Source organism: Bombina bombina, chromosome 10 (assembly GCF_027579735.1).
Source record: "Bombina bombina isolate aBomBom1 chromosome 10, aBomBom1.pri, whole genome shotgun sequence".
NCBI lineage: Eukaryota > Metazoa > Chordata > Amphibia > Anura > Bombinatoridae > Bombina > Bombina bombina.
In genome coordinates, this window is record NC_069508.1 from 213,301,648 (window position 1) to 213,327,949 (window position 26,302).

A 26,302-nucleotide genomic window follows, 5' to 3' on the forward strand; every position below is an offset into this window, starting at 1 on the left:
CAGACCCTTGCATCTTTCATCCAGTGCTGCACTGACGTTTCTGGATTCTGAGTCATGGGGAAAGAAAAAGAATTTTCAAAGGATCTGTGGGAAAAAGGTAGTTGAACTGTATAAAACAGGAAAGGGATATTAAAAGATATCCAAGGAATTGAGAATGCAAATCAGCCGTGTTCAAACTCTAATCAAGAAGTGGAAAATGAGGGGTGCTGTTGAAACCAAACCACGGTCAGGTAGACCAACTAAAATTTCAACCACAACTGCCAGGAAAATTGTTCAGGATGCAAAGACAAACCTACAAATAACTTCAGGGGAAATACAGGACATGTGGTGTGGCTGTTTCAAGATGCACAATAAGGAGGCACTTGAAGAAAGAAAGTCATTTGGAGAGATAAGACCAAAATTGAGCTTTTTGGTCACAACCATAAACGCTACATTTGGAGTGGAGTCTACAAGGCCTATGATGAAAGGTTCACCATTCCTACTGTTAAACACGGAGGTGGATTGCTGATGTTTTGGGGATGTGTGAGCTACAAAGGCACAGGAAATGTGGCCAGAATTGATGGCAAAATGAATGCTGTATGTTATCAAACAGAACACCTCATTTTCCACTTCTTGATTAGAGTTCTTGATTAGAGTTTGAACACTGCTGATTTGCATTCTCAATTGCTTTTATTTTTTATTTTGAAAACAAGCTTTATTGTGCAAAACTTTCAGTGATACATAGACATAGGAGAGACATTCAATGTTATTAGTACATCGGTTAATTGAGAAAAAAAAAATAAAGAAAAAAGTTACATTCAATTAAGCATACTCATTACTAGTCCATTGGGCTTAAGGTAGTCTTAGTTATAACAAGTTGAATCAATAATGTCCCAAAGTAGACTTAGAAACAGAGTCTTATGTTTCCGGCTAAAATGACTCTCCATAAAGCTTGGCTTTTTAACCTTTTAGGTATACATAACATCAAATTTGTATAATAACAAACAACAATTATTGTAACTGTCCAGCTGTGTTAACATTATATCTAAATATCGGGAATGAGATCAGTACAAGAGGGGGGGAGAGTAAGGGGAGAGATAATGAGGTTAGGGGAAAGAGAGAAAAATAAAATAAAAAATAAAAATAAATTCCAGTATGTATATCACTTTGTCTTACCCAGCGTGATAGTCTATTGCTACTATGTATGTTATATGGAGGTGTCCTTCCATTTGGCCAGCATAATTTCATAAGAAACTAACCGGTTTGCCTTGGTTATCTTTTTATATCCCTTTCCTGTTTTATACAGTTCAACTACCTTTTCCCGCAGATCCTTTGACAATTCTTTTGCTTTACCATGACTCAGAATCCAGAAACGTCAGTGCAGCACTGGATGAAAGTTGCAAGGGTCTGTCAGTAGTCCAAAAACTTATTGACCTTTTATACACACACACTAATACAAGCAAACAGATCACAGGTGAGGATGGTTAACTTTAATAGCCATTCAAACCCCTTTGTGTCAACTTGTGTGCATGTTATCAGGCCAAAATCACCAGGGTATGTAAACTTTTGATCAGGGTCATTTGGGTAGTTTCTGTTGTCATTATGATTTAAAAAGAGTAAACACAGTTGATTGATAATAAATGGCTTCAGCCAAAAACTAACCATGAGTGAAAGAATTTTTTTTGTGTTATCATTCATATTCTCTGAAAAATGGAAAAACTTCTGCCAGGGTATGTAAACTTATGATCACAACTGTAAATATAATATAAATATATATATATATATATATATATATATATATATATATATATAAACAAAGTAAAGAAAGTGGTTTTCAATCCTTCATTAAATATATGTATATGTCCAAAGATAGTCTTATCCTTTAATAACCCCATATGGCTATTGCCCTAAGACTTCATTTGAGAGGCAACAACAGTCTCATCTGAAACAGTTAGATCAAACATAGAGCGTGTAACGGTACCAACCAGATACCAAGGGTTAACACCAGGGAACAATGTCCTGCATAGGGAATCAGCAATTCACAACCCAGCCAGTTTTCAGGTTTTAAACAGAATGACTTTTATTAAGGCTCATATGCCCAGTATTTATGCAGGTCTGACCCCCCCAGAAGGGGGGTTGAAAGAATGTTGTACATTGAATGGGGGGAACACGCCCTTTTACATGATACAATAGAATACCTTGCTCAAGCTGATAACAATTTAAACACAGACACACACTTGTCTTTCCTTATCATCTAGGGTCTGCTCTCTGAGGTTGATTAAACAATGGACTGTGTATCAATAACATTAATGACAGTGCACAATAGCTGAACACAGTTAACTCTTTCAGTGCTGACAGAAGGGTCTGTCACATCTACATAGCACAATATACAGCCTATAGACAACCTTTCTTATGTTATAGTCCAGAAGTGGCTAGGTTTGCCACAATGCTCCCCCAGAACCAAGCCGGCATACACAGTCTGATCCCAACGGATCGGCTTGGGGATGTCCGGGGCAACAACTTTCGGCTCAAGTAGGCTACGGGGTGTTCTCCGCCATCTGCTCCAACTTGGCTCAGTACTGCCCCCACCCCAAACATGGAAGCGTCTCTTCCCGGAGGGACTGGGCTTGGGTAGTCACAGGGTTAACATCAGCGGGATCCATGGGAGCATAGGCAGAAACAAGGGGGGCCAAGTCATTTCCAAGGAGAACATCAGCAGGTAAGTCCTTCTTGACCCCCACATTCACAAGTCTAGCGCCCACTCCCCAATCCAAATGTACCCTGGCAACAGGTAGGCGGAACACAGTGCCCCCTGCTACCCTCACAGCCACAGTGTCTCCAGTGTGCTGTTTCTCAGGCACCAAGTTCTCTTGAAGCAAGGTCATGGTAGCACCAGTATCCCGTAGACAACTGACCTCCTTCCCATTCACTTTAACCCGTTGCCGGTTATTCCGGTGGGCAGTTTGCACGGGGTCTGCTTCATGTAGGCTGCCCCAGCATTCTGGCGCCTCTACGTAGCGGGCCACAGGCTGAGGATTATGTGGGATTCCGCCAGCGGGTCTTCTCCAGGACTGTGCTTGATTCGCTGCGTTTAGGGGACACTCTGGTCTTTTGTGCCCTAGTTGCTTACATCCAAAGCACCGAATAGGTTGTGAGTAGCCCCGCGAATTGAACCGGGCTCTCTGAGGGTAGTTCGTGGCCGGAGGCCGTGTGGTATAGCGGTGCGCCGGGGGTTGGTAACTGGCAGCTGCTGGGGTGACTGGGGGTCTGTACTCCACTCTAGCAGTGGGCAATCGGTATACTGCTCCCCCTGCCCCTCGTACTGCCACGGATCCGCCAGTGGGTGCTGTATCCGGCACCAAGTGGGGAGCTATCAGGGTTAAAGTAGCTCCCGAATCCCGAAGTCCCTGGACCGACATCACCTCATGCAGAATTCCCAGGGGTTCCTCGGCTTGGGTGCTCAACACCTCATGAGCGGCTGGCTCCGTTTGGTAATGGTGAGCAGCCGCCCTTGGGGCCAGGTTCTGTCTGACCTGGTTCCAAGCTTGTCTGCTCCGATTTTGGGTGCACTCACGTGCCATATGTCCCCACTGCTTGCAGGTGTGGCATTGTATATTAGCCCGTCCGTTGTTAGGCTGTAGTCCATGGTGCCTCCTGGCATCAAAATGCTGGTCTGCTAATCTGGCTGCTTCGGTTAAGGTGAGGGGTTTTCGATCTCTCACCCATTCTTGGGCTTCTGGGGACAAGCCGTTAAAGAATTGCTCCAACAGCATCAGTTGTCGCAATTCTTCCATGGTGGTAGCTTGGCTGGCCTGTATCCACCCCTGAGATGCTTGATCCAGCTTGTGGGCCCACTCTGCATGGGAATCTCTTTCTGGCTTGCGCAGGCCTCTAAACTTGCGCCGGTATGCCTCTGAGGTAATGGCATATCTTTCCAAGATCGCTCTCTTCACTTTAGCGTAATCCTTGCTGTCCTCCCTGGGTACAGCGCGATACGCTTCCGCTGCCCTACCGGCTAGCTTGCCTGCTAGCACCGGCACCCATACGGACTGCTCCAAATCATGTAACTCGCACAGTCTCTCAAAATCCTGTAAATACCCATCAATCTCATCCTTCTCCTCACAAAACATTTTAAATGCATGGTATGGGATTTTGGGTCTTACTGGGTTGCTGAGTGCGTCCAAAATGGATTCTGCTCGGGAGGATGCATTCCGCGGACTGTGTGCCATCACGTACTCCTGCACATCTGCCATTACCACGGATAGCATATCCCGTGGTACAGGTTGGGGTAAAAATTCCAGCCTGGTCCTCATTTCCCTCTGGTATAGGGTCTCCTCCATGGCTGCTGGAGGCGTAGCGCTGCGAGCTCTGTCTCCCTCCATCAGCTCAGCAATTAATATAGCCTTGGGTTTGCTGCTGCCTATCTTTCCCCTGGCTTCTAGCAGTTCCTTTTACGTTTGTCTCTTTAGCTTAGAATAATCCATCTCCATTCACTTCGGTCCCTGGTACTCCTTCCATCTTAGTCAGTATTGTAGTAATCCCCCTCTTCCTGAGGTTACTGGCTTGTGTAGTTGCTCTTCTGGGCGATAAGGTTCATTCCGTCGCTTGCCACCAATTGTAACGGTACCAACCAGATACCAAGGGTTAACACCAGGGAACAATGTCCTGCATAGGGAATCAGCAATTCACAACCCAGCCAGTTTTCAGGTTTTAAACAGAATGACTTTTATTAAGGCTCATATGCCCAGTATTTATGCAGGTCTGACCCCCCCAGAAGGGGGGTTGAAAGAATGTTGTACATTGAATGGGGGGAACACGCCCTTTTACATGATACAATAGAATACCTTGCTCAAGCTGATAACAATTTAAACACAGACACACACTTGTCTTTCCTTATCATCTAGGGTCTGCTCTCTGAGGTTGATTAAACAATGGACTGTGTATCAATAACATTAATGACAGTGCACAATAGCTGAACACAGTTAACTCTTTCAGTGCTGACAGAAGGGTCTGTCACATCTACATAGCACAATATACAGCCTATAGACAACCTTTCTTATGTTATAGTCCAGAAGTGGCTAGGTTTGCCACAGAGCGTAATCACTGTTGTGAGTAAATGTGGGTCTAATACACAATCTTCCTTAAAATGTGTCTTACTCATGCAAGAAACCGCTATGCGGCTACCCACTTACCGACCTCACCGGATATTTCCTCGATAGGTGATTCATTAAAATTATGGGGGGGGAGATAAAAAACTGAAATTAAAATCCTCCATGTCTCAAAATTAAATCAATGTAAATATTTGCATAGGAATTAGCACATCTAGGCAAGATCTAGGCAAGATTCCCCGCTCGCTTTTCCCCAGAAATACCTCATATACAATGTTACCAATGCACAAAAGAATTCTGGGTAAGATATGCAAATTAGATATGCAAAGTCTCAGTTTTTTCCTTCAAAATACTGTTTTAACACAGCTATACTTTTAACAGGATTATTGCAGCAAACTAGAAATCACTCACTAGACAGCATGTTTCGTTCTTTTTGGAACTCATCAGTAGGAGATAGATTTCTGGTTGCTGCATTGGCAAAGCTATTTTCAAGGTTAAACCAAAAATCATTAAAATTATGGGGGAAGATAAAAAAACTCAAATTAAAATCCTCCATGTCTCAAAATTAAATCAATGTAAATATTTGCATAGGAAATTAGCACATCTAGGCAAGATTCCCCGCTTGCTTTTCCCCAGAAATACCTCATATACAATGTTACCAATGCACAAAATAATTCTGGGTAAGATATGCAAAATAGATATGCAAATTCTCATTTTTGCTTCAAAATACTGTTTTAAAACAGCTATCCTTTTATGTGTGTAACTGTACTGTGTAATGTATATTTATTTGATGGTGTTATGTGTGTAACTGTACTGTGTAATGTTTATTTATTAGATAGTGTTATTATGAGTGTAACTGTACTGTGTAATGTATATTTATTAGATGGTGTTATGAGTGTAACTGCACTGTGTAATGTATATTTATTAGATGGTGTTATTATGAGTGTAACTGTACTGTGTAATGTATATCATTAGATGATATTATGAATGCAACTGTACTGGGTAATGTATATTTATTAGACAGTGTTATGTGTGTAACTGTACTGTGTAATGTATATTTATTAGAGTGTTATTATGAGTGTAACTGTACTGTGTAAATTATATTTATTAGATAGTGTTATCATGAGTGTAACTTTTCTCTGTAATGTATATTTATTAGTGTTATTATGTGTGTAACTGTACTGTGTAATGTATATTTATTAGATGGTGTTATTATGTGTGTAACTGTACTATGTAATGTATATTTATTAGATAGTGTTATTATGTGTGTAACTGTACTGTGTAATGTATATTTATTAGATAGTGTTATTATGAGTGTAACTGTACTATGTAATGTATATTTATTAGATGGTGTTATTATGAGTGTAACTGTACTGTGTAATGTATACTATTAGATGATGTTATTATGAGTGTAACTGTACTGTGTAATGTATATTTATGAGATAGTGTTATGAGTGTAACTGTACTGTGTAATGTATATTTATTAGAGTGTTATTATGAGTGTAACTGTACTGTGTAATGTATATTTATTAGAGAGTGTTGTTATGAGTGTGACTGTATTGTGTAATGTATATTAATTAGACAGTGTTATTATGTGTGTATGTACTGTGTAATGTATATTTATTAGACAATGTTATTATGAGTGTAACTGTACTGTTTAATGTATATTAGATGGTGTTATTATGAGTGTAACTGTATTGTGTAATGTATATTTATTAGTTAGTGTTATTATGTGTGTAACGGTACTATGTAATGTATATTAATTTGACAGTGTTATTATGTGTGTAACTGTACTGTGTAATGAATATTTATTAGATAGTGTTATTATGAGTGTAACTACTGTGTAATGTATATTTATTAGATGGTGTTATGAGTGTAACTGTACTGTGTAATGTATATTTATTAGATAGTGTTATTATGAGTGTAACTGTACTGTGTAATGTATATTTATTAGATGGTGTTATGTGTGTAACTGTACTGTGTAATGTATATTTATTAGATGGTGTTAATATGAGTGTAACTGACTTTGTAATGTATTTTTGATGTGTTTTGTGACAATTTTTTATTTCACAAAACAGTTAACCAGAGCACTGATGTCGCGGTATTCATTCTAGCGTAAATCACGATTACGCTTAAGCGATCACGTTTTCTTTCAGCTTGTAATACGAGTGGAAAACCAGACACGCAATATACCCCTTATCGCTCTTGGGTAACTGTTAGTGCTCCACTTGTAATCTGGCCCTAAATAGCAAAAAGAGGAATTTATTTTTCTTATAGACTCACAATATTTTGTTAACCATCAATAGAATGTTGGAACAGCAGGTGAGATAGGCCAGTAACACACATTTCTTTCACATAAATACGGCAATTATTTTAATGAGGCGCTCCCACTTCACATTATGATTATGCTCTAAATATTTTTGTTGAAATGTGATTTAATATTACCGTATCACGTGTTTTTCATAGTATGGTCTAGATTCTGTGCAAGTCACTATAATTAGAGGAAGGTGCATAAAATGTATTTAGGGCACAATTACAAAGAATTGCTCTTGGGTTTTCGCGATCGTTTGTGTGCAGGTTAAATTGAGCTCATCTTACATGTTCAGCACAATCACGTTTACGCTAGAATGATTTCCGCGATTTCAGAGCTGTGGTTAACTGTTTAGAAAAAATAAAAAGTATCACAAAACACATGAAAAATACATTACAACGTACAGTTACACTAATAATAACACTGTCTAATAAATATACATTACACAGTACAGTTACACTAATAACACTGTCTAATAAAAATACATTACACAGTATAGTTACACTCATAATAACACTATCTAATAAATATACATTACACAGTATAGTTACACACATAACACCATCTAATAAATATACATTACACAGTACAGTTATACACATAATAACACTATCTAATAAATATACATTACACAGTACAGTTACACACATAATAACACTATCTAATAAATATACATTACACAGTACAGTTACACTCATAATGACACCATCTAATAAATATACATTACATAGTACAGTTACACACATAATAACACTATCTAATAAATATACATTACACAGTACAGTTATACACATAATAACACTATCTAATAAATATACATTACACAGTACAGTTACACTCATAATAACACCAGGTAATAAATATACATTACACAGTACAGTTTCACTCATAATAACACCATCTAATAAATATACATTACACAGTACAGTTACACACATAATAACATCATCTAATAAATATGCATTACACAGTACAGTTACACACATAACACCATCTAATAAATATACATTACACAGTACAGTTACACTCATAATAAGACCAGCTAATAAATATACATTACAAAGTACAGTTACATTCATAACAACACTATCTAATAAATATACATTACACAGTACAGTTACACACATAATAACACTATCTAATAAATATACATTACACAGTACAGTTACACTCATAATGACACCATCTAATAAATATACATTACACAGTACAGTTACACACATAATAACACTATCTAATAAATATACATTACATAGAACAGTTACACACATAATAACACCATCTAATAAATATACATTACACAGTACAGTTACACACATAATAACACTGTCTAATAAATATACATTACACAGTACAGTTACACATATAATAACACTGTCTAATAACAATACATTACACAATACAGTTACACACATAATAACACTATCTAATAACAATACATTATACAGTTTTGTTACACACATAATAACACTGTCTAATAAATATACATTACACAGTACAGTTATACACGTAATAACACTATCTAATAAATATACATTACACAGTACAGTTACACACATAATAACACTATCTAATAAATATACATTACACAGTACAGTTACACACATAATAACACTATCTAATAAATATACATTACACAGTACAGTTACACACATAATAACACTATCTAATAAATATACATTACAGAGTACAGTTACACTCATAATAACACCAGCTAATAAATATACATTACACAGTACAGTTACACACATAACATCATCTAATAAATATACATTACACAGTACAGTTACACTCATAATAAGACCAGCTAATAAATATACATTACAAAGTACAGTTACACTCATAACAACACTATCTAATAAATATACATTACACAGTACAGTTACACACATAATAACACTATCTAATAAATAAACATTACACAGTACAGTTACACTCATAATGACACCATCTAATAAATATACATTACACAGTACAGTTACACTCATAATAAGACCAGCTAATAAATATACATTACAAAGTACAGTTACACTCATAACAACACTATCTAATAAATATACATTACACAGTACAGTTACACACATAATAACACTATCTAATAAATATACATTACACAGTACAGTTACACACATAATGACACCATCTAATAAATATACATTACACAGTACAGTTACACACATAACACCATCTAATAAATATACATTACACAGTACAGTTACACACATAATAACAGTATCTAATAAATATACATTACACAGTACAGTTACACACATAACACTATCTAATAAATATACATTACACAGTACAGTTACACACATAATAATACTATCTAATAAATATACATTACACAGTACAGTTACACACATAATGACACCATCTAATAAATATACATTACACAGTACAGTTACACACATAATAACACCATCTAATAAATATACATTACACAGTACAGTTACACACATAATAACACTATCTAATAAATATACATTACACAGTACAGTTACACACATAATAACACCATCTAATAAATATACATTACACAGTACAGTTACACACATAATGACACCATCTAATAAATATACATTACACAGTACAGTTACACACATAATAACACTATCTAATAAATATGCATTACACAGTACAGTTACACACATAATAACACTATCTAATAAATATACATTACACAGTACAGTTACACACATAATGACACCATCTAATAAATATACATTACACAGTACAGTTACACACATAACACCATCTAATAAATATACATTACACAGTACAGTTACACACATAACACTATCTAATAAATATACATTACACAGTACAGTTACACACATAATAACATCATCTAATAAATATACATTACACAGTACAGTTACACTCATAATAACACCATCTAATAAATATACATTACACAGTACAGTTACACTCATAATAACACCATCTAATAAATATACATTACACAGTACAGTTACACTCATAATAACACTATCTAATAAATATACATTGCACAGTACAGTTACACACATAATAACACTATCTAATAAATATACATTACACAGTACAGTTACACACATAATAACAGTATCTAATAAATATACATTACACAGTACAGTTACACACATAATAACAGTATCTAATAAATATACATTACACAGTACAGTTACACACATAATGACACCATCTAATAAATATACATTACACAGTATAGTTACACTCATAATATCACCATCTAATAAATATACATTACACAGTACAGTTACACTCATAATATCACCATCTAATAAATATACATTACACAGTACAGTTACACACATAATAACACTGTTTAATAAAAATTATTTAAATAAAATATTGCACACAAAAGTTATAAGGGCTCAAAGATAAGAGAAAAAAGCTGCCGGGGGCATGTCCTAGCAGCGAACCTGAACAGTTGCACTCTCTGTGAGCTCTGGTAGACTGACCATTAATCTGCAGATTATTGTCTATATTTTACAGCTGAAGTACAACTTTGACCATAACAATATTATTTTGCTCTTTAGTGAGCATACCACTGTCTTCCAGCTGTATTTGTGAAACTAGAGCTCAGGATTGGATCAAATAGGCCTGAAGCGGCGGCTTGAAACAGGCAGCGTTCCCCCTCTGCACGCTGAGGTAACTGACCACAACGGGACACGGCATCTCTATATAACACAGCATAACATTCAAGATCTAGCATCAACTCACACTAAAGATTCTGCTCACTACAGAAACATAATTGATGGCAAATATGGATGCTAAGACCATGTGGCAACGACATTATGCACACTTCCAGAAACTTGAGACCCTAATGCGGAAGTTGATGGACAAAGCACCATCGGAACATATGATACAGCTTCTCTACCATAAAAAAGCTTCTATAATATCGCCTATTGAGTCTCCAGAAACCATGCAACAGAAATGCATCACACTAGAGGCAATGAGTCAGAAAATGAACGTTAGTGCACAACCGGACTTCTTGATAACCCAACATGACACAAAGAATGCACCAAGCATGCCCATGGGTGAGCCGCTGACAGCTAATTATACTGTAAGTGATCGACCACATAGAAGGCCCAGCTGCATAGACACAATTTCTTCCTTACCGCATGGTCCGCATCGTGGCACAGAACCTCTGGAGGTGTCATGTGGCTCCCACGGGGCATCATCTAAGCTGGCATATTCATTGAGTAAAGCAGTGATGACAAACGTAATGGGGACTCCAGAAACAACACCTTGGATAGGAGGTCAGATATTGGTGGACGTGAGATTGAGGGAGTTTGTGGCGTGCTCCTGGGAGACTACAGCCACTAACTTCAAATACTCGGGTCTGTGATCGTTGCTGAGCTGGATGCACATAATGAGACCTGTAAGGGTTCTGAGGCCATATTTCAATTGACCGGTAACTCGCACTTGACAAATGCTCCGAATGGTGCACCACATGAGGATGGCTCAGGATACTATTTCCCTCCGGACTATTGTAACACATTAATTCAAGGAACTTTTCTAACTTCCACTTACGCATTGAATCCTGGGGTCATTAATGCAACAGTGACTTGAAATATCCTACCACTACTTTAGGAGGTCTTGTTTCATAACAGCAGGACATTTGACGGTAGCTAGAATAACTAGTTTGTTACTTCACAGTTTAGCATTTGAATATTATCTCCTATTATGTTTGTATATATTTGAAGAGTTCATTAATCATCATCTGGAAGCTATGGAACTGGCAACACCTTATACTACCACTCTTATTAAAATGACTGTGTGGTGCTATAGCACACAACAGCGGGACATTTAATGTTATTCAGTGTAATTAATGTAATTCGTATGGCTTTTTTCTTTCTTTCTCACAGTTTGATATTTAAATGTTAAATATTATTATCTCTTAAGTTCTTATCAATTAGAAAAATGTATTGACCTGCCGTAGCTCTAACCAATACTTTGAAGTCTTAGACCTTGCAACACTTTATATCGTCATGCACACCAGAATGATTGTACAACAAGCATGGTTACTACCACATTTATAGCACTCTCAAATGCAGGACTAAGGAAATACAAGTACTGTATCCTGTGACTAGCGGCCGGATGTGCAGGATATGAGCACAACACATATTAGCTGAAGTCTCTGCAAGTAGAAGATCATAATATGGCTCTGCTCTTGCTTACAATTATTCCAGCACTAGTGTCCAGGTCCCTAGTCCATTCCTCTAGCAAGCTTATTCTATTTCTTAGAACACTCATTTATGGGGGCCTATCTATCAAGCTGTCAACCGCAAATACGCCAGAATTCCGCAGCGTAATTGTTGCAAGCTTGATCCGACGCCGATCGATGCTTACGTCATTAGAGATGTTCCGAATACACATTCGGCTCTATTTGACACTTTTTCCCAGTTATCAAACTTTTAACAGCTACGCTCGCGGCTATTCCGGCCCAACGGGCCTGGTTTTCAATCCGCCACCCTGGAGGCCGCTGATGCCATAGAAATCAATGGGAGTCTGAAAGCACCGAAAGCTCATGTGCGATGCTGCCAGATATCCCATTGATTTCTATGGTTGAAAACCAGTTACGTTTACACCTAACACCCTAACATAAGCCCCGAGTCTAAACACCCCTAATCTGCCGCCCCAACATCGCTGCAACCTAAATAAAGTTATTAACCCCTATTCCACCGCTCCCCAACACCGCCGCCACTAAATAAATGTATTAACCCCTAAACCTCTGGCCTCCCACATCACTACCACTAACTAAACCTATTAACCCCTAAAACGTCAGCCCCCTCACATCGCCAACATTTTTTTAAGCTATTGACCCCTTAACCTAACAACCCTCTAACTTTAAATTAAAATTACAACATCCGTATCTTCAAATAAATTTAAACTTACCTGTAGAATTAAAATAAACTATATTAAACTATTAATTTACCTACCCTATTATCCTACAATTAAATTAAACTATCAATTACAGGGGGCGTGTCCGGGCAGCAGCCATGCTGGGTGGAAAAAATGGGAGCTCTTCACTTATAATTTAATAATCCGCTTGTTATCCTGTTTATGAAGAGACATCGATGTTATATACTCAAGGGACAAGTGACACCAACAAATGTCGCTCCGGATGGTACCAATATTATATGAATTGTACAGTGGGGGACTATATTTTGGACTAATCAAGATGTCAGTAGTAGTCCTTGTCCTAGCTACCACCTCTCCCCCGTTACTTTGGGCTTAACAGATGCCATTGTGGTGCAGAGATAAACCCACCTGACTATCTAGGCATCTCAGTAGCGGCACACCAGCTAACAAATTCCCACATACCAGAAGGAAAGAGTAAAGACAATAGAAAATCTCAAACGCACATGTAACGTTTGCTCAAAATGGAGGCGGACATCATCGCAGCTCTTACCGCACTGGAGCGAGTCATGGACTCACAGTTTAACATTTTGTCACATCAAGTGCTTCTTTTGCGGAGCGGAGTGTCTGATTTGCCTACCCATGAGGCCTGCCATCTAATATCTTACCCTGTAATGGAGGAAGGAGGGAGTGACATATCGTTATCGGATCCAACTGAATCTTTTTATGCCCGATCTCTTCCTGAGCTCAGTTCCTATCCTGAGCTGGCTAAGGAGGTACAGTTTCAAGAGGTCCTGTTTGCTCACCCGGATGGTCAGCTGAACGAGTGCTATGGGGCTGCTGCAGAGCCTCTGGGTCCTATAGCGAGGCAGCCCATCGTGACCGGACCAAAGTATGGAGTTATCGCAGAGGAGTTCTCAGCTCGGCACCTGACACATGCCTTAAGTTGTGTGCAGTGTGGAAGAGTCCGTCTGATCCTAATAGCAGGCACTAAGAGCGTTCTACAAGCAACATACTACAGCAGCTCATTAACCCCAATCATTCCCCCTCCATGCTACCTTCTCCACAGTGTTTTGCTTGCTGGGCCGTACAGGGAGACCCTCCTCCCTTTTCTACCTTAATTCCGATTGGCTGATAGAATCCTATCAGCCAATCGGAATTCGAGGGACGCCATCTTGGATGACGTCACTTAAAGGAATATTCATTTGGCGAGTAGGTTCGGTGGATGAAGATGGCTCTGCGTCGGCTGCTTTGAAGATGGCTCCGCTCCACTCCAGATGGATGAAGATTGAAGACGCCGCCTGGATGAACACTTCAATCGGATGGAAGACCTCTTCAGCTCCCCTTGGATGAAGACTTTGGCCGCTGCGGATGTCCTCTTCTGTTCCATCGGTGGTCGGCTGGCTGAAGACGGCTAAAGGTAAGATGATCTTCAGGGGGGTAGTGTTAGGTTTATTTAAGTGGGGTTTGGGTTAGAGTAGGGGTATGTGGGTGGTGGGTTGTAATGTTGGGGGGTAGTATTGTGTTTTATTTTACAGGCAAAAGAGCTGATTTCTTTGGGGCATGCCCCGCAAAAGGCCCTTTTAAGGGCTGGTAATTTAGAATAGGGTAGGGCATTTTTTTTATTTTGGGGGCTTTGTTATTTTATTAGGGGGCTTAGATTAGGTGTAATTAGCTTAAAAATCTTGTAATATTATTTTATTTTTTGTAACTTAGTTTTTTTTATTTTTTGTACTTTAGTTAGTTTATTTAATTGTAGGTATTTGTAGATAATTAATTTAATTTATTTATTGATAGTGTAGTGTTAGGTTTAATTGTAACTTAGGTTAGGATTTATTTTACAGGTAATTTTCTATTTCTTTTAGCTAGGTAGTTATTAAATAGTTAATAACTATTTAATAACTATTCTACCTAGTTAAAATAAATACAAAGTTACCTGTAAAATAAATCTAAATCCTAAAATAGCTACAATGTAATTATTAATTACATTGTAGCTATCTTAGGGTTTATTTTACAGGTAAGTATTTAGTTTTAAATAGGAATAATTTATTTAATGATAGTGTAGTGTTAGGTGTAATTATAACTTATATTAGTTTTTATTTTACAGGTAAATTTGTCTTTATTTTAACTAGGTAGCTATTATAGTTAATAACTATTTAATAGCTATTGTACCTAGTTAAAATAAATACAAATTTGCCTGTAAAATAAAAATAAATCCTAAAATAGCTACAATATAATTATTAGTTATATTGTAGCTATATTAGGGTTTATTTTACAGGTAAGTATTTAGTTTTAAATAGGATTAATTTAGTTAATAATAGTAATTTTATTTAGATTTATTAAAATAATATTTAAGTTAGGGGGTTGTTAGGGTTAGGGTTAGACTTAGGTTTAGGGGTTAATTAGTTTAATATAGATGGCGGCGGTATAGGGGGGCAGGATAGGGGTTAATAAATTTATTATAGGTGGCGACGGTGTAGGGGGGCAGATTAGGGGTTAATAAGTTTAATATAGGTTGCGGCGGGGTCCGGGAGCGGCGGTTTAGGGGTTAAACAATTTATTTAGTTGTGGCGGGGTACGGCATCGGCAGGATAGGGGTTAATAAATTTATTATAGGTGGCGGCAGTATAGGGGGGGGGGCAGGATAGGGGTTAATAGGTATTATGTAGGTGGCGGCGGGGTCCGGGAGCGGCGGTTTAGGGGTTAATACATTTATTTAGTTGCGGCGGTGTAGGGGGGCAGATTAGTGGTGTTTAGACTCAGGGTACATGTTAGGGTGTTAGGTGCAGACGTTTCCCATAGGAATCAATGGGATGTCGGGCAGCAGCGAACATGAGCTTTCGCTATGGTCCCATTGATTCCTATGGGATCCGCCGCCTCCAGGGCGGCGGATTGAAAACCAGGTACGCTGGGCCAGAAAAGTGCATAGCGTACCTGCTAGTTATTTGATAACTGGCAAAAGTAGTCAGATTGTGCCGATCTTGCGTTCGGAACATCTGGAGTGACGTAAGAATCGATCTGTGTCGGACTGAGTCCGGCGGATCGAAGCTTACTTCACAAAATTCTACTTTTGCCGGGCAGCAGGGCTTGATAACTTAGGCGAATTAGCCTCGCCACAAATACGCTGCCGAATTCCAGCGTATTTGAGGTTGACGGCTTGATAACTAGGCCTCACTATGTCTTTTAAATTTTAGAGGGATGCAGGTCTGAGCATGATGCAATCTAATTTTATTAATATTATTACTTACGTTACACAATCTACATATAAGTGCATTGGAGCCCTTTGCCGTTAAGTAGAAGAAAACAAGTAAAAGCATATTTATGCAATATTCATATTTTCATGTCGGGCTTGCTTTTATTATATTATGCGATCGGGTATGTGCATATGAAAATATGCAATCGTGTTTTTTTCCCACCTTTTTTTTTCTCCATTGGCTTCTATAGGGGATTAGGTTATTGTTTGTGCGGCAATCTAATTGCACTAAAAGGGATAACTTTTAACTCCATAATAGCAGCGTAATCCGACGAGTGCAAAAAGTTTAATTCTAGCACTTTAGCTGAAGCGCAAAATACAGCTCCACTTGTAATCTAGATCTTAGTGTTTAATGTCCCTTTAAGTGCAAAGTTTCTTCGATTCCTGTGCACAAAAAACAGTTCTTAATTGTCTCTCACATATTTTCAGATAATAATGTGTCACTGCTAATTTTTGGTGTATGTTGTTGTTATGAATTAATGGGAAAAAAATAAATGAGATCTATCTGTATTGATAGCTACAGTGTTGTGGATTGTTTGCTAGCGTTAATGGAGCTAGATAATAGTCTATGTGAGGGCCAACTTCCTAACACTTGGAGGCAGCGGATGAATATTTTAGAAGCCCTAGGCCTGGATATACATTATATTTCCTAACAATGTCAAGTGGCGCTGGGCCAGATTGAAGTAAGGTTGCCCTCTATCTGCTAATTACCCCTCCACAGGGCTCTTTTGAGTTGTGACCACATTGTTTTCCCACCCACTAGAAGTTCCCGTAGCCCACATTTGTAGTTCTGCTTTTGCCTAGAGCCACAATATCTATGTCACACGTTCTGAGTTCTGTATTTTGTTAGAGTTGTAAAAAATAGTACTAGGGCCACGTGTGGCTCACAGGCCGCCAATTGGCCGTCCCTGATTTAAGTAATCAGGAAACATCCATGGTTGCTGTTATCCATGTTATGAGTGGTTAATGTGGAGACCCTGAAAGATTCGGTGAAGTTTACTTAAAGGGACAGTCAAGACCAAACAACATTTCATGTTTCAGATAGGGCATGTAATTTTAAACAACTTTCCAATTTACTTTTATCACCAATTTTGCTTTGTTCTCTTGGTATTCTTAGTTGAAAGCTAAACCTAGGAGGTTCATATGCTAATTTCTAAGCCCTTGAAGGCCACCTCTAATCTAAATGCATTTTGACAGTTTTTCACCACTAGAGGTCATTAGTTCATGTGTTTCATATAGATAACATTGAGCTCACACGCATGAAGTTACCTAGGAGTGAGCTCTGATTGGCTAAAATGCAAGTCTGTCAAAAGAAATGAAATAAGGGGGCAGTCTGCAAAGACTTAGATACAAGGTAATCACAGAGGTAAAAAGTATATTAATATAACTGAGATAAGGAGCAGTCTGCAGAGGCTTAGATACAAGGTAATCACAGAGGTAAAAAGTATATTAATATAACTGAGATAAGGAGCAGTCTGCAGAGGCTTAGATACAAGGTAATCACAGAGGTAAAACGTATATTAATATAACTGAGATAAGGAGCAGTCTGCAGAGACTTAGATACAAGGTAATCACAGAGGTAAAAAGTATATTAATATAACTGAGATAAGGAGCAGTCTGCAGAGGCTTAGATACAAGGTAATCACAGAGTTAAAACGTATATTAATATAACTGAGATAAGGAGCCATCTGCAGAGGCTTAGATACAGGGTAATCACAGAGGTAAAAAGTATATTAATATAACTGAGATAAGGGTCAGTCTGCAGAGGTTTAGAGACAAGGTAATCACATAGGTAAAAAGTATATTAATATAACTGAGATAAGGGGACAGTCTGCAGAGGCTTAGATACAGGATAATCACAGAGGTAAAAATTATATTAATATAACTGAGATAAGGAGCAGTCTGCAGAGGCTTAGATACAGGGTAATCACAGAGATAAAAAGTATATTAATATGACTGAAATAAGGGGGCAGTCTGCAGAGGCTTAGATACAGGGTAATCACAGAGGTTAAAAGTATATTAATATAACTGAGATAAAGGGCAGTCTGCAGAGGCTTAGATACAGGGTAATCACAGAGGTTAAAAGTATATTAATATAACTGAGATAAAGGGCAGTCTGCAGAGGCTTAGATACAAGGTAATCACAGAGGTAAAAATTATATTAATATAACTGAGATAAGGGGCAGTCTGCAGAGACTTAGATACAAGGTAATCACAGAGGTAAAAATTATATTAATATAACTGAGATAAGGAGCAGTCTGCAGAGGCTTAGATACAGGGTAATCACAGAGATAAAAAGTATATTAATATAACTGAAATAAGGGGGCAGTCTGCAGAGGCTTAGATACAGGGTAATCACAGAGGTTAAAAGTATATTAATATAACTGAGATAAAGGGCAGTCTGCAGAGGCTTAGATACAGGGTAATCACAGAGGTTAAAAGTATATTAATATAACTGAGATAAAGGGCAGTCTGCAGAGGCTTAGATACAAGGTAATCACAGAGGTAAAAAGTATATTAATATAACTGAGATAAAGGGCAGTCTGTAGAGGCTTAGATACAAGGTAATCACAGAGGTAAAAAGTATATTAATATAACTGAGATAAGGGGCAGTCTGCAGAGGCTTAGATACAAGGTAATCACAGAGGTAAAACGTATATTAAAATGACTGAGATAAGGAGCAGTCTGCAGAGTCTTAGAGACAAGGTAATCACATAGGTAAAAAGTATATTAATATAACTGAGATAAGGGGCAGTCTGCAGAGACTTAGATACAAGGTAATCACAGAGGTAAAAAGTATATTAATATAACTGAGATAAGGGGCAGTCTGCAGAGACTTAGATACAAGGTAATCACAGAGGTAAAAAGTATATTAATATAACTGAGATAAGGAGCAGTCTGCAGAGGCTTAGATACAGGGTAATCACAGAGATAAAAAGTATATTAATATAACTGAAATAAGGGGGCAGTCTGCAGAGGCTTAGATACAAGGTAATCACAGAGGTAAAAAGTATATTAATATAACTGAGATAAGGAGCAGTCTGCAGAGGCTTAGATACAGGGTAATCACAGAGGTAAAACGTATATTAATATAACTGAGATAAGGGGCAGTCTGCAGAGGCTTAGATACAGGGTAATCACAGAGGTAAAAAGTATATTTATAAAACTGAGATAAAGGGCAGTCTGCAGAGGCTTAGATACAAGGTAATCACAGAGGTAAAAAGTATATTAATATAACTGAGATAAGGAGCAGTCTGCAGAGGCTTAGATACAAGGTAATCACAGAGGTAAAAAGTATATTAATATAACTGAGATAATGAGCAGTCTGCAGATGCTTAGATACAAGGTAATCACAGAGGTAAAAAGTATATTAATATAACTGAGATAAGGGGGCAGTCTGCAGAGGCTTAGATACAAGGTAATCACAGAGGTAAAAAGTATATTATTATAACTGAGATAAGGGGGCAGTCTGCAGAGGCTTAGATACAAGGTAATCACAGAGGTAAAAAGTATATTAATATAACTGAGATAAGGGGGCAGTCTGCAGAGGCTTAGATACAGGGTAATCACAGAGGTAAAAAGTATATTAATATAACTGAGATAAGAGGCAGTCTGCAGAGGGTTAGATACAAGGTAATCACAGAGGTAAAAATTATATTAATATAACTGAGATAAGGGGCAGTCTGCAGAGACTTAGATACAAGGTAATCACAGAGGTAAAAATTATATTAATATAACTGAGATAAGGAGCAGTCTGCAGAGGCTTAGATACAGGGTAATCACAGAGATAAAAAGTATATTAATATAACTGAAATAAGGGGGCAGTCTGCAGAGGCTTAGATACAGGGTAATCACAGAGGTTAAAAGTATATTAATATAACTGAGATAAAGGGCAGTCTGCAGAGGCTTAGATACAGGGTAATCACAGAGGTTAAAAGTATATTAATATAACTGAGATAAAGGGCAGTCTGCAGAGGCTTAGATACAAGGTAATCACAGAGGTAAAAAGTATATTAATATAACTGAGATAAAGGGCAGTCTGCAGAGGCTTAGATACAGGGTAATCACAGAGGTAAAAAGTATATTAATATAACTGAGATAAGGAGCAGTCTGCAGAGGCTTAGATACAGGGTAATCACAGAGGTAAAACGTATATTAATATAACTGAGATAAGGGGCAGTCTGCAGAGGCTTAGATACAGGGTAATCACAGAGGTAAAAAGTATATTTATAAAACTGAGATAAAGGGCAGTCTGCAGAGGCTTAGATACAAGGTAATCACAGAGGTAAAAAGTATATTAATATAACTGAGATAAGGAGCAGTCTGCAGAGGCTTAGATACAAGGTAATCACAGAGGTAAAAAGTATATTAATATAACTGAGATAAGGAGCAGTCTGCAGATGCTTAGATACAAGGTAATCACAGAGGTAAAAAGTATATTAATATAACTGAGATAAGGGGGCAGTCTGCAGAGGCTTAGATACAAGGTAATCACAGAGGTAAAAAGTATATTATTATAACTGAGATAAGGGGGCAGTCTGCAGAGGCTTAGATACAAGGTAATCACAGAGGTAAAAAGTATATTAATATAACTGAGATAAGGGGGCAGTCTGCAGAGGCTTAGATACAGGGTAATCACAGAGGTAAAAAGTATATTAATATAACTGAGATAAGAGGCAGTCTGCAGAGGGTTAGATACAAGGTAATCACAGAGGTAAAAAGTATATTAATTTAACTGAGATAAGAGGCAGTCTGCAGAGGGTTAGATACAAGGTAATCACAGAGGTAAAAAGTATATTAATATAACTGTGTTGGTTATGCAAAACTAGGGAATGGGTAATAAATGGATTAGCTATCTTTTTAAACAACAAACATTCTGGTGTTGACTGTCCCTTTAATTATTTTTTCAAATCATTTTAACCTTATTCTAATCTCACATAAATGTAATAGCTCTAATACATGTTTATACTTTGTTTTTTTTTTAGATCAAAAGTCAGACAAGACTGGTTCTCATCCTGTTTCAGAAGACCGTGCTGCATTAGTGCATGAAGAAAGCGAACCGTCCGATGATGAGCTCCTATCCCTTTCCAGCCAACATAGTAGCACAAGTGGGGATAAACAACATGGTACCCCAAAGCACAAAAGAAATGAGCCAGCAGTTCCTCCAGCCCCACCTGAGGATGTAGATCTTTTACTTCTTGATGGGAGCTCAGAGGACAAAGCACCTTCGTCTCAGCCAAACGTTCCTCCTACTAATGCAGACTTACTAAGTGATATTTTTGGGGGTGTCCCCCAGGGAACTCCAACTGCTGGAGAAACTTTTTTTCAATCGGGTGGAATGAGTTCTGCACAATCAACTCCAAGGCGGTCAGCAGCATCTCCATCTCCTTCACAATCACCAAGAATAGGAGAAGGTAATTTTGATCTAATATGGAGAACAAAGGCTTGTCAGTGTTTTTGTATATATGGGGCATATATTAATGTTTATCTTGTTATCTACCTCTCAAAATTGTACTTTTTTCCAATCCTCTAGGAAGGTTATAGTGTATTCTGCAGGATCGTAATCATTTATATTTGTCACTAATTCACCACAGCAGTGGAGATGAGGTAAACATACCTAAATAAATATAAAAATAAAATCAAGTATGTGTAAATTAAAGGGACATGAAACCCAATTTTTTTATGATTCAGACAAAACATACAATTTTAAAAACATTTCTAATATACTTCTATTATCTAATTTGCTTCATTCTCTTGGTATCCTTTGCTGAAGGAGCCACAATGCCCGACTGGGAGATATCTGAAAGCCAATGACAAAAGGCATATATGTGCAGCCACCAATCAACAGTTTCTAAGCCTACCTAGGTATACTTTTCAACAAAGCATACAAAGAGAATGAAACAAATTAGATAATAGAAATAAACTGGAAAGTTATTTTAAATTGCATGTTCTATCTGAATCATAAATGAAAAAATGGGGGTTTCATGTCCCTTTAAATGAATTTTCCTTCACTTGTTAAACGGTGTCCCTATAATCTCATTAAAATGATTTAAACACTAACAATTATCCATTTCATTTTTTTGTGATCCTTTGGTTTTATGTTTTTCTTCCCCAAATAACACATAGCCTTTCTTTTTATTTTCCTCCCTGTTACTGTTTTATTACGTTTTCTTTAAGTTATAGAGATCTACTTGCAAAATCCTTCTGTTTCCTAACCCTATTTCTTACCGTATGGTCACATCAGCTTAATCCTCCAGCAGGTTGCTGTCCTGAACACATGGGCAACAAATATAAAGTCAAGAAGAAATTGGTGTCACTTGGCTGCCTACTGATAATGTAGGAGTGATCTCTCTATAATCATGGACTGTTCTGAAGCATATAAGGAATGTAAAATAGGATGGTGAACAATTTCCTACTGGTAAACAGCATGTGATAAACCGTACTGGGTCTACAACTACTGGGTTATTTTTGCAAAACAATCTAAATCAGAAACACCTAGATTATGAGTTTTGCGTTACGGCTTTTAACGCTGAAAAAATGGCAATTTCAGCGTAAAAGCAGTAACGCAGCTACTCCGAGTCGTGACGGTATAGCTATACCGCAAGCATTTTAGCCTGTAACGCAACGTCCATTCCGCACTCATAGCGCCGGTATTACAGGTCTTGCAGTGACGCTAAAATGCTTGCGTTACAGCCTATACCGACACAATCCATACCGCCATCTGAAAGCGGTAGTTATGAGTTTTGTGCCACAAAAATGTTTCACAAAACTTATAACTAAAGTGTTACAAAGTACACTAACACTCATAAACTACCTATTAACCCCTAATCTGCCGCCCCACCACATTGCGACTATTAAATACATTTATTAACCCCTAATCTGCCGCTCCCGACATCGCCGACACTAATAAAAATTAACCCCTATTCCGCCACTCCCCGACATCACCGCCACTATAATGAAGTTGTTGACCCCTATTCCGCCGCTCCCCGACAACTAAACTTTCGGCCTTCCACATCTCTGCCACTAAATAAACCTAGTAACTCCTAAACTACCGGCCCCCCACATCGCAAAACACTAAATTAAACTATTAACCCCTAAACCGAACACACCCCTAACTTTAAATTAAAATTACAATATAACCGGGGAACTTCCGGACAGCGGCCGTTATCAGTCACATAGCCGAATGCTGCTACAACTTTTTCTTATTTACTTTAAAAAAAATCTTCCTTTAGGTGCTCGATCTGTATAACTTTCCACAAGAATTGCTCTACATTTTGGATGCAGCAAATATTGAGCACAGAATTATAGGAATCGCTGTTGGCATCTGCGCCTGGAGCCGTATCAAGACCTCGGCCTTCATTATACCCCCGGCAGGGTGCCTTAGCGCTGTCATTAAGCAGCACTGTGTGTGCTTTAAACTTCTATCTTACTATCTACTGCCGCTATATCTCTCAAAGGTTTAAGGGAATACATTTACTATCATTTACAAAATGGAGCCCTATGACAGAGATTTGGTTAATGCTATGGCGCACTTGCTAGAGCTACATTTCCAGCTCCTCATGGCCAGCGTCTCTGCAGCATGGTGTTCCGCAACATTATGTAAGCCACAGAGCAAGGAGCTACTGGGTTGGGTAAATCCACAGATCCCATTTACTGAAAAGCACTACAATATGACAGATCACTCGAACGAGCTGTATGTGAACGATCACCCATTTCGAGATAGAGAGAAGCGAGTACACCCGGAGCTGCAGGCAATTCAGTCTGAAGATCAACCAACCATTTCCGAGATTTGCTCTGCTTTAGACCTCCCTGAGTTCACAACAGTGCAGGCGAAAGCTTGTAAAGAAGGACGCAGCACTCTCATCACTTCACAGAGTGATAACTCTTTTGACATAAGAAGCCAGGTCTTCGAAGCTGCACTTTGGGTAATTAACTTACAGACTTAGAGCCATCTGAGATTGATGGAGGCGCTGACATGCCACTAACTTTCAGACCTCGCTCCCAGGCTCTAACACTTCACCTGGGTACTTATATCTTGAAAATGGGAATAGGTTAAATGTGACTCTAATTAGATATTCTTACCGTCTTTGTTCCAACCTATATGATGATGGTAAGCTCCGCTGGAGAAACTGTGACTGTTCATCTCTCTTATAGCTAATAAGGGATTTTCTATCCGATTTCTGAGCCCAGCAGTTTTGTGTTGTTGTTATTTTCTCTTTGTCTTTGCAGGCTGGTCCCAGCACTAATATATACATATGCATTATTGCTAGCTACAGCTGTTGTTTTGGCTTAGTCTCACTACATTTTATGCTATTACGTGTCATACCAGTATAGGGTAGCTACTATTCAAGTTACAACATCGCTACTATAGAAGTCTCATTTCTCCTTATCCCTTACTGTGCAATTAGTTGGCTTCATAGTTTATAGCCAACAATGCTCTTAGAGGCTCTCTAGTATGTGTTTGTTAACCTCCTAAGTCACTATATGGTGTCTTGTCCTGTCGGCGGCCAGGACGGGGCAGGGCACTTTGTTTATCTTAACATAATACAGAGGTGAGTGTTCACTTTACTCTTAATATTTTTCCCTTTGTAGAGCTATTCTCATATTACTAAATATAGTTGTATGTTCATGTATATGCATTACGCTGAGTTGGCATACTAGCAGCTAGTGAGCTGTAACCTTTTATCTGCAGATTAAACCCTAATTTATCTTACAGTTAATGAACCGCAACAACGCTCCTATTGGTTTTCCAGGTTGCACTGTCCCATATTCTCTTAGCTATTGCTGGGAAATCCTTATACCTCCAGGTGTTTTGAACAGGTAGATCTTACTGTTATATGTATATAGTTTGAAGCAGCGCTTTAAGACTTACTTATACATAGGGTTGCACCGATACCGATACCAAGTATTTGCATGAGTACTTATACTCGTGCAAATGCACCGATACTTAAAGGGCCACTAAACCCAAAATCTTTCTTTCATGATTCAGATAGAACATACAAATTTAAACATTACAATTTACTTCTAGTATTTATTTTGCTTCATATTTTAGATATCCTTATTTGAAGAAAAAGCAATGCACATGGGTGAGCCAATCACATGAGGCTTCTATGTGCAGCAACCAATCAGCAGCTACTGAGCATATCTAGATATGCTTTTCAGCAAAGAATATCAAGAGAATAAAACAAATTAGATAATAGAAGTAAATTAGAAAGATGTTTAAAAATACATTCTCTTTCTAAATCATGAAAGAAAAAATGTGGGTATCATGGCCCTTTAAACCGATACCTCTAATTCCTACCCATACACCATCTTGTGGTATTTTTCAAACTGTATGTTCCCATTTCATTTTAAAGGGACAGTCTACCATAGAATTGTTATTGTTTTAAAAGATAGATAATCCCCTTTATTACCGATTCCCCAGTTTTGCACAACCAACACAGTTATATTAATATACTTTTTACCTCTGTGATTACCTTGTATCTAACCCTCTGCAGACTGCTCCTTATCTCAGTTATATTAATACACTTTTACCTCTGTGATTACCTTGTACCTAACCCTCTGCAGACTGCCCCTTATCTCAGTTATATGAATATACTTTTTACCTCTGTGATTACCCTGTATCTAAGCCTCTTCAGACTGCCCCTTATCTCAGTTATATTAATATACTTTTTACCTCTGTGATTACCCTGTATCTAAGCCTCTTCAGACTGCCCCTTATCTCACTTATATTAATATACTTTTTACCTCTGTGATTACCTTGTATCTAAGCCTCTGCAG

At 37.9% G+C, this 26,302-nt stretch overlaps 1 protein-coding gene across 1 annotated transcript in view; it reads left to right on the top strand.

Annotated features, from left to right (window-relative positions):
* The window catches only part of DNAJC6 (DnaJ heat shock protein family (Hsp40) member C6), a 328,505-nt gene that overhangs the window by 168,329 nt on the left and 133,874 nt on the right, over nt 1-26,302 (top strand). The window contains exon 12 of the mRNA XM_053693681.1: nt 21,508-21,936. Within this exon, the coding sequence (XP_053549656.1) occupies nt 21,508-21,936 (429 nt within the window). The remainder of the gene's footprint in view (nt 1-21,507; nt 21,937-26,302) is intronic.